General features: G+C 38.3%; 1 protein-coding gene across 1 annotated transcript; it reads right to left on the bottom strand.

The window, feature by feature from the left end:
* Nucleotides 1-329: 329 nt before the first annotated feature.
* LOC100780473 (nudix hydrolase 19, chloroplastic) lies at nucleotides 330-10567 on the bottom strand. The gene is made up of 6 exons (XM_003525845.5): nucleotides 9926-10567; nucleotides 7969-8109; nucleotides 7779-7883; nucleotides 6777-6876; nucleotides 1311-1403; nucleotides 330-729 (listed from the first exon to the last, which is right to left on the bottom strand). Exons 1-6 carry the CDS (start codon nucleotides 10472-10474, stop codon nucleotides 437-439), a joined length of 1281 nt encoding a protein of 426 aa, XP_003525893.1. The 5' UTR covers nucleotides 10475-10567; the 3' UTR covers nucleotides 330-436.
* Nucleotides 10568-10769: the final 202 nt, after the last annotated feature.

Here is a 10769-nt window from a genome sequence, read left to right as displayed (position 1 = left end):
AGTGATACAGAAATACTTGTGTCCTCGTGCAGACACTTAACACCACCAATGTTAACCAAATCGAGGCATTAAGTACATGGTTGGTGAAAAATCTAAATCTTTTTCCTCAACAGAGTGAGATAAAATTCAACCTTTCATGGGTCCTTAAGATTCATACTTGATGTCAAACCTCAATAATTCAACCAGTTCAACCAGGGGGTTTAACTCAGTTGATTGAACCAGATATGTAAATGTTATAAATCTCTTGATATCTTATTTAATTCTTACACATAAAAAAACCCTAAACAATTCAACTGCCCAATTTATGTTTCTACGCCCAACAAAGAAAATGCAACATAATGCAGTCAGTCTTATGGTGATTGATTATATCTCACATCAGTTTAGTATGGAAAACAATGTAAAATCAAAGGTGCCTTTAAAAAAATAATTTGCACTCCTACAAATTTGACATAGAACCACTAGCCTGTTTTGAATGACATTCACTGCCATTTACATTTTGATCTGGGAATGCCCAGGAGGAAATAAGGTGATGAGCTATTGCAAAGGGTCCAGGAACAAACATTGGAGCAAGTTCACCACTTTCCACATTGAAATCGGTAGACAAGCTGTGAGCCTTTTCTACTCCCTTACACATTTGTTCTACCTTCGCTACCGCAGTTTGTTGGGCTTTCTTGTATTCAGCAAATGTCAGAGCCTTTCTTACATATTCTCTACTGTGCCACTGAGCATCTAGATCAAAAAGTTGCAACATATCATTTGGTGTCACAGATCCAATAACAAAACCTTAAGAAATGGAACAGTGCAAAGTGACGAGAAAGTGAATGCTACAGAAGTTATTCCATTGTAGATTTGTAAAGTTGTAATTTACATATTGCCATAAAAAAAGTGCCGATAAAAGTGAAGGGGAACAAAACTTAAGATTTAACAATCTTCATCTATATCCGCCCTATATCCACTATTTACCATCCTCCCCAATCATTTTCCCATTGTCTCCACAAACAAAAAAAGCTCCCAACAATGATTGTAGTCAAGCAAGACTTCTATAGTTTCTGGTTTACCACACCACACAATTTTCTTATGATTTCTGAATAAGTTGATACATGTCATTCATATTATTGAAGCTAACACCACGAGAAAAACAAATCACTTGCATCACAACTGTTAAAGGAAAAATGCTTGCATATTGTGGCCATCTAAGCAAATGTGAGGCTCAATTTTCAGCCAGACCATAAATCAAGGAATAAAAAGTTGCATCGGATTTGAAATGACTCAATGAGTAATAGGTCAATGCAATTAAATGATGGATATACCTTCCAACTCTTCTTTGTCCACATTTATTTCAAGGGATTTCGCATATGCAAAGAACCCCACCATCAGCTGACATGGCATGCTATTCGGTCCAACTAGAAACAAAGTCAATAGAAACAAAAATGTTAACATACAAAAGATGGAAAAAATATATATAAATTTATAATTTTTTATGAGAAAAGAAAACACATAAATATGTTAGTTAAGCACATTAGATTATCTTAACTCATACTTAACTGCTTTTGAAAGCTCTCTGCATATATGAAAACAATTACGGTTTTCACATACATTTAACATATTCTAGACATTACTCAGATTTAAGTTACTTTGAAGTTTGAGCATAATCAAAACTAACTTCTTTTGAAAGCTTTCTGTATATGAAAAGAATTACGGTTTTCACATACACTTAACATGTTCTAAACATTATCTCTGATTTAAGTTACTTTGAACATAATCAAACCACCACATTACTACAAGTGATTAATTTGCATGTTATATTATGATAAAGGAAGAAATAGAGTACCTGCAAAAACAGATCCCAAAGTAACATGAAAATTTGGAGAAAATATTCGCATCCTCCATTAGCTTCGTGTAATAAAGCAAAACAAAGAAATAGAACTAGGCACAGTTTGAATTAACTTCTAGCTAACAGGATCTTTTCTATTATAAGAATATACTATTAAGAATTTTCTACAGAAACAAAGTTGAGTTTTCTTGAGTTTATAAGTATTTGCTGAGAAATTAATTGAACGAATTTCTAAAAAAGTTGTGGTACAAGTTGATTTTAACTTATGCATCAAGTTAGATTTCTTTTAGCCTCTTGATCCATTTATTTTCTTTTTCTATAAGTGCTACTTCAGAAATTTATCAAAACCGACTCTAAAAGACTAGCAATAATGAAGTAATTTGGATATGACCATACTTTATAAAGTATAAATGATAAGAGAAGTCATAAAAAAAGTCACGCCCTGAATGATATAAATAATATTTCGATGGCACAAATAGTCTATAAGATTTTCTAAGATGTTTCTCACCAAAGACACGTGAAAAGGAGAAGATGGGCCTGCTGGATTCGGGCCAGACTATTAACACCCCCCCTAAAATATGTTCTATCCCCAAAAAAGGCCCAGTTTTAAAAACAACACCTCTTTTAACCCCTCTGCTTATGTATTCCCGTAAAGGCAAAATGAAGAGAGCTGAAGCCCATATAGGTGAGGCTGACTCGAACCAAATTGCTCTAAGCCTAGAGCATGTTCAGAGTGGACCTTCCCAGCAGGATAATGAGGGACATGGATCAGCCAACCCCCATATACAATCAGAATTATCATCAGCTCAAAATAGGCAGCAAAACCAGATTCAGGAGCAAAAATTGGACCCTCCAGAAGAAAGCTTATGGAGAATGATTAACGACTTGGGATTGACAACAGATGCTTCTCAAAGAGATTATAGGCAACAATTGAAAGAAATGGAAGATAGAGACGGAAAAGAGGCAGCTAGCTTGGGAGGAAGGGGAAAGTCTCTATGAATATCATTTCTTATAATGTAAGGGGGCTGGGGAGGGGGGTTAAATGGCAAGCAATCAGAAGAATGGTAAAGGAGCATCATATTGACCTTTTATGTCTTCAAGAAACAAAAAAGGAAAGCGTTGATAAGAGTATGTGCAGGGCACTTTGGGGAAATGTTGATTTCTGTTGGGAGGATGTACCATCAGTAAATACAGCTGGTGGTATCCTCTGTATTTGGAATCAAAATTCTCTTAAGGTGGAGAGTAACTCAGTTGGAACAGGCTTCATACTACTGTCAGGAAAGTGGGGCCAAGAATCCATAGCAGTGCATGTTGTGAATATCTACTCCCCTTGTAACCTGCAAGACAAGAGGGTGTTATGGGATAAAGTCTCTCAGCTGAAAAACCAGAATCCAAATGGATACTGGTGTATTATAGGAGACTTTAACAACATCAGGACAAATGGAGAAAGAGTGGGGTCTTCGCATAGGGGGCTGGTGGATGGAAGCATAAGGGATTTTAATAGCTGGATTGAGGAGCTAGAATTAGAAGAAGCGCCATGGGTGGGAAAGAGATTTACATGGTTCAGACCGAACGGGACAGCGAAAAGCAAGCTGGATAGAGCCTTCGTTTCCCCAGAATGGTTTTCCAAATGGCCTGGATCAATCCAAACACCGCTAGCCAGAAATTTCTCGGATCATTGTCCCATATTGTTTAGATCCAAAACCAATGATTGGGGTCCAAAACCTTTCAGATTATTGGACTGTTGATTATCTGAGGTATCCTTCAAGAAGCTGGTGTCCGAAAACTGGTCATCCAACAATCAGAGTGGATGGGGGGGTTATGTTTTGAAAAACAAACTTAAAGCTCTCAAACAGAAGATAAAGGAGTGGAATAAAGATCATTTTGGAGACACTTTCAGCCGCTTCAAGAGGTTAGAGGAAGAATTAAACAAAATAGAAGAGGAATCAGCAGATAGACCACTGGATGACAATGAGCGGATACTTAAAAAGAAATTGCAGCAGCAGGTTTGGGAGGCAGCCCAAACTCATGAGTCACTGTTACGGCAGAAGGCAAGATCCAGATGGATTAAGGAGGGTGACTGTAATTCGAGGTATTTTCATTTGATGATGAATTCCAGGAGGCGATCCAATAGTTTAAATGGATTGCTGGTTGGTGGGGTTTGGAAGGAGGAACCGGCTGAAGTCAAAGAGGAGGTTAGGAGATTTTTTTCACAGAGGTTCCAGGAAACAGATTTTCATAGACCAACTCTGAACAGAATCAGGTTCAGAACCATTGATTCATAGCAGAATGCCATGTTAGTGGAGCACTTTCAGGAAGAGGAGATAAGAAGGGCTGTTTGGAGCTGTGGTAGTGACACAAGTCCGGGGCCAGATGGGTTCAATTTCAAATTTATTAAGCAGTTTTGGGAAGTCATCAAACCAGATTTTCTTAGATTCTTTGACGAATTCTATGTTAATGGAGTCTTTCCGAGGGGCTTGAACGCTTCATTCATAGCCTTAATCCCGAAGGTGCCGGACCCTCAAGGCTTGAATGAATATAGACCTATTTCTCTCATTGGATGTACATACAAGATCCTCGCTAAGGTGTTGGCTAACAGATTGAAGAGAATTTTGCCCCTCGTAATATTAGTGAGCGTCAATCAGCATTCATACAAGGTAGACACATGCTTCATAGTGTGGTGATTGCTAACGAGGTAGTTGAAGAAGCCAAAAGATGCCAAAAACCTTGCATGGTTTTCAAGGTGGACTATGAGAAGGCGTATGACTCAGTGTCTTGGGATTTTCTGATTTACATGATGAGGAGATTGGGTTTTGATCCGAAGTGGATTCGGTGGATACAGGGATGTTTAAAATCAGCTTCCATCTCAGTCTTGGTCAATGGAAGCCCTACGAAGGAGTTCTATCCACAGCAAGGTCTTAGACAGGGTGATCCGTTATCACCCCTTTTGTTCAACATTGTTGCAGAAGGTTTGAGTGGCCTAATAACCAAAGCAATTGAGGGGGGATTTTACAAGGGATTCTTAGTGGGCACAAAGAAGGTGGAGGTTAGTCTACTTCAGTATGCAGATGACACGATATTTTTGGGAGAAGCAACTTTAGCGAATGTAAGAACAATCAAAGCAATACTTCGAGCATTCGAGATGGCATCGGGGTTAAAGATAAATTTCGCCAAGAGTAGTTGTGGGGCCTTTGGGGTGTCTGAGCAGTGGACTTATGATGCATCCAGTTATCTCAACTGTGGGCTGATGTCTTTTCCTTTCACATACCTTGGTATACCTATTGGTGCTAATCCTAGAAGATGTCAGACTTGGGAACCCTTAATCACGAAGTGTGAGAGAAAATTAGCGAGATGGAAACAGACACACTTGTCTTTCGGGGGGAGAGTGATTCTCATAAATTTCGTGCTAACATCTATTCCAATTTACTTTTTATCTTTTTTCAGGGTCCCGAGGCAGGTGGTTAGCAAGCTAACCAGATTACAAAGGAATTTCTTATGGGGTGGTGCAGCGGATCAAAATAAAATTCCGTGGATCAAGTGGGAAAAGGTTTGTAAGCCTAAGGAGCTAGGTGGGTTGGGAGTCAAGGATATTATATCGTTCAACACATCATTATTAGGAAAGTGGAAATGGGAGATGTTTCAGAATCAGGAGGAGACTTGGTCTAGAGTCCTTGAATCGAAGTACGGAGGATGGAGGAGTCTTGATGGAGCTTCGAGGGTCAGCACTGAATCATTATGGTGGAGGGATCTAAAGATAGTCAATCAAAGTATGAATCAAGGTCACCAGCTGAACAGGTTGATTTTATGGAGGGTCGGATGTGGGGACAAGTTTAAGTTTTGGGAGGATAGGTGGATAGGAGGAGATCAAAGCTTGGCTGAGAAATATCCTAGATTGTACACCATATCAGCTCAACAACATCAGTTCATTCATCAAATAGGTGTTGTGAAAGAAGGTGGGTGGGAGTGGCATTTTAAGTGGAGGAGACTTTTGTTTGATAGCGAGATAGGTATGGCGGTAGCTTTCCTCCAACAGCTGGAAGGGTTCACAATCAGGCCGGAAGTAAATGATCATTGGAAGTGGGCAGCAGAGCCTAGTGGCTGTTATTTGACTAAGAGTGCATACAAGGCAATTCATCATGTCACAGTGGAAGATGGACAGGATGGAAAGTTCAAGGAGCTGTGGAAGCTTAGGGTCCCATTGAAAGTGGCTATCTTCGCGTGGAGGCTGATTCAAGACAAATTGCCAACTAAAGTTAATCTGAAAAAGAAGCGGGTTGAGTTACAAGAGTACTTGTGTCCTTTCTGCAGATTAGTGGAAGAGACTGCAGGCCACTTATTCTTCCACTGCAGTAAAATTAATCCCCTATGGTGGGAGTCACAGTCATGGGTAAATATGATGGGCGTTTTCCCTTATAATCCGGATCAGCATTTTATTCAGCATATTTGTGGAGCTTCTGCAGGGCTGCAGGGAAAAAGATGGCAGTGGTGGTGGTTTGCTCTCACTTACTCGATTTGGAAGCATAGGAACAGCATTATTTTCTCCAATGCGGTTTTTGATGACCAGAAATTAATGGAAGATGCAGTGTTCATGTTATGGTCATGGCTCAGATGTTTGGAAAAAAATTTCTCTTTACATTTCAATCAATGGTCCTCTAATCTCAAAGATGTCTTTCTTAGGACAGCAAATTGAGAATAGAATAAGTTCCAGGTCTTTTTGAGTAGTTTGGGCTATTCTAGCTACTGTATCTTGTTTTGCCCTGAACTACCTGTAAATTGGCTTTACATTTGTATTATCTAGTACCTCTGGTACTCATCTATAATATAATATATTATTTTTGCTGAGCAAAAAAAAAATAAACACATATCTTCACGTTATCTCATGTTAACAGTGAAGAAATGATAAAAATGCAAAAGCCTAATTGTTATGTAGAATATGATATACCAGGCCATGGCTGAGAGCTATGATATACAACTTCTCCCACTTCAATACCAGTCTCCTCCCACGTTTCTCTTCTTACAGCCTCCTCCAAGCTTTCTCCTGGCTAAATGCAACAAGAGAAGACAAAATAGAAGTTTAAATATATTGATAGAGGATCAAAATTATCCACACATAACATGAATTCTCAAATCATAGAAACCTGACTTTAATAGGATATCCTTTCGGCCCTAGAAGGTTTAAATTTTGACTTTTCAAAACCTACTAAGCAAGGTAGAGTTTCTACATATTTCAGTTGGGCTTATTTTATCATATAAGTAATTCAAGCTGAAAATGACACATACTTGGTTAAGCTTATACAAGTAGCTGTCGATCCTCTGATAAGTTCATCTGTTTTGATAAGCTTAGTTCAATAACTTCCAAGTGAAGCTTATCAAAACAAACTTATTTCAATACCCCTCAAACACAACCAATAATTATATTCATTGTCTTAAGAACTTATGTCATAAGCTCTAATGTAATAAGATCTTAATGAATAAGCACTTAATTAAACTGTTTCCCATACGTGTCCTAATTGCATCCATGCATGTTAATATTAGCTTATTTTTCTTTCAAAATAGCTAATAATAAAAATATTTTTGAAAGTGCTTTCGAAAAGGAAAAAAAACAATAATTGAAGCTCATTCATACATGTTATAGATGCTTATGCTATCCACACCCACAATACTTGCCAATTAAAAGCAATGAAAGAAAACTTAAGAATTTCAGAGTTTAGACCATATAAACAGGAGCTTTTTTGATATCAAAAAGAATATTGTTGTTTTATAAAAAGAAATGTTATTGTCATTAAGGTGACCAGTGGCTAATACAGTAGGTACACAAATTCAAATTAGTTTCCCCTATTTATATAGTCAACCTTACTGGAATAAGCTACATTGTTTCAGGTAACAACACCACAATGTAAGTAACTAAAAAATGAAGTGGTTTTAGATTAGGTCAAGCATGCACCTCTATAAAACCTGCTAAGCAGCTCCACATTCTAGGTACAAATCTCGATTGTTTGCTCAAAAGGGCACGGTCATTCTCCCGATCAATTACTAGCATAATGACCACCTGCATAAGTTAAGGTGACTACAAAAATTCAGCAAAACCTGATCATCCATTGATCACTCAACTATTAGAACAGAAGATGGCAAACCGGGTCAAGTCGTGGATATATCCTCTGTTTGCATGATTCATTTGAGCACTGTTTACGTCTCCCAGCTTCCATAGGGACTGTTTTCTCTCCACAATGTCCACAAAATCGTGATATTTTATGCCATTCAAGAAGTGCCCTGGCCTGGCCAAACCCAGTAAATAGAAAAGCAGAATTGCCTATTGTCTATCAGTATTGCAAATCAATAAAGCAAAAAAATACAAAGTATAACCAATTACAAGCTTGTAAACAGTAATAACATTTGTAACATGGCTGCTTAGCATGTCAAACAATAAGCCTTTACATGAGAACAAAGGGAGGGGAAATAATGTAGAAAATGAACAAGAGGAAGTAGAAAATAATTTTCTCCTTCCTTGATTTGATGCCAAACATGAGGCGAATAAAATGCTAAGAAAAATTAAAATCACATACTAATCCATAAAAGAAATTTGTCAAGATATTATTTTAAAAAGAACCATATAATTTAACATTGTGAAAAGTTCCTAAAGGTCAAGTCCCACAAGTTTAACACCCGATCAACTGATTGTCTCACCAAGAACTAAAATAACAGACTACTATGACTCCCACAGTAGCACTATATGTGTCTTCAATTCACTGTCTCACCACATTGAATGTCATTTCATTTATTGAGAGGAGGATTGATGTTGAATGTGCATTAAAAAGTGGAATTTGGCTAAACAAACACACTCTATATGTTTGAGGGAATACCTGTCTGCTTAAACCCCAAAAATCAATTTCCCACAACACACTTTTCTATGTAAGATTTTTAATTGGGATTAATATGGGCAAACCATTTCTACCAAAATATAAAACAAATGTGCATTAATTCAACTCTGTACTGCACCTGTACTACATAAATCTCCAAAATGGAAAATCATGCAGAAGTAAAAACAGATCAGACATTTTAGTAGCCTCCGACACTTGTGAGACATATTTATCCATTGAACAAACCTTCAATTTGATCCTTGAAGTATCATCCTCTCTTCTAAATAGTTGTTAAACTAATGAAATTATATAAGTATTTCCTAAAGTATTAGAAATCATGCTACATAGTCCTTCAAGTATTGGAAAATTCTCCAAATTAGTCCCTCAATATAAGTAAAATATATCAACCCAAGGACTAAATTGATGGATATTCAATACTTTAGGGGTTACATATATGATTGCATTAGTTTAAGAACTATTTAGGAGAGAGTCTAATACTTCAAGGACTAAATCGATGGCTTATTCGTGTACGCATGGTTAACTTTGTCTCAAAAGTTTTCACTAATGGTTAAATATGGCATACAAGATTTTAATAGTATTATGAAGTTATTGAAATGTCAAATGGTAGTTAAGGAGGCGTTTACTTGTAACTTTGTTTTCTGTTTTCACTTTGTAATTACATGATGAAAACAAGGTGGCAGTTTGTTAGGAACCAAGAATTGAAATGAGAAGGAAAAGAAACAATTTTACTGAATAGAAAGAAAAGAACGGAAAATGGGAGAGAAAACTTTCCTCCAAGGGTTCCCCTTCACAAAGAATTTCTTCTTTCAATGCTCAATCTACAAATGATAAGATCCCCTCTCTCCTATCCTTCTTCCCCTATTTATATCTAATAAACCCCACTAACTAACTAACCCCTAAACTAATCAATATCCTAAGTGTAGTAACTAACTTATTAATAGTCTAACAATGTTAACTAACTTTCCCTTATCCTTATATCCTAACACAATTTGTCTTACATCTGGTTAAAAATTGAATAAACATGGTTGTATACAATTATCAATCCATCTAGATTTATACACATGGTTAACCACATGCGACGAGTGGACACTGAGAGGAGAATTACCAGTGTTAGGAAATATCATTACTCAAAAACAAATCATGGCAATGGACCCCATGGTCGATGTGGGATCTGCAACAAATTTCAATTGCGTAAACGAAAAAAGCAACTCACATGACCGGCGATGGCGAGGTTCCCCATGGTCTTCAAATCCACCCAATCGGTAGCGACCATGAGCGTCCTGAGCTCCACGAAGCACAACCTCACGCCACTGAATTCCGTCACCAACCCACTCTCCCTCGACACGTCGATCGCCCAGTACACCACCGAGTCTGAGTCCGAGTCTGACCCCAAATAAACGAACGAGTCCGCGCTCAAATCCGCACCCAATAGACCCTTCACTTCCTCCAGCGCGATCCACCCGAGGCGCCACGTGTCACCACTCTCCGAAGAAGCCAGCACCCTCCCATTTCTAAAAGGCAAGACCTTAAAATCCACGGACGGTGAGGACACGTGCGCGGCGTCGAGGATTCGGGTCGTGAGGGTCTCGAGCGCGGAGGCGGGCGAAAACGGGTCGACCCGGTTGGGGGATCGGAGCGGGTTACCCGCGAAGGCGTGGGTGCGTAGATTTATGGACATGGTGGTGGTGGGGCGTGATAGTTGTGAGAAAATGTGTCTGGAGATGAGTTTAGAGGATGAGGATGGAAGAAGAAGCTTGAGCATATTGGTCCATGAACGGAGGGGATGTAATCAAGTAAATGTAAGAAGGAGACAAAGGAAACATTGAGCGGTGTCGAGTGAGGAAACCAGGAAGCGTGAGGGAGTGACAAGTGTACCGATTCAGTGTTTTTGTTGGGTCCCGCAAGTGACTAACCTCAAATGCCGGAAACAAATATGGTACCGCACTACCGCACGGGCTATAAATATTTTTATTTTTATAATATTTTAAAAATAATTTATTTTTATAGTATTACTTTATTGTTTTTATTATTACTAATGATGTGGCGTCCACGTCGTG

This window comes from Glycine max, chromosome 6, assembly GCF_000004515.6.
Source record: "Glycine max cultivar Williams 82 chromosome 6, Glycine_max_v4.0, whole genome shotgun sequence".
Lineage (NCBI taxonomy): Eukaryota > Viridiplantae > Streptophyta > Magnoliopsida > Fabales > Fabaceae > Glycine > Glycine max.
This window is presented reverse-complemented; position numbering and strand designations above follow the sequence as displayed.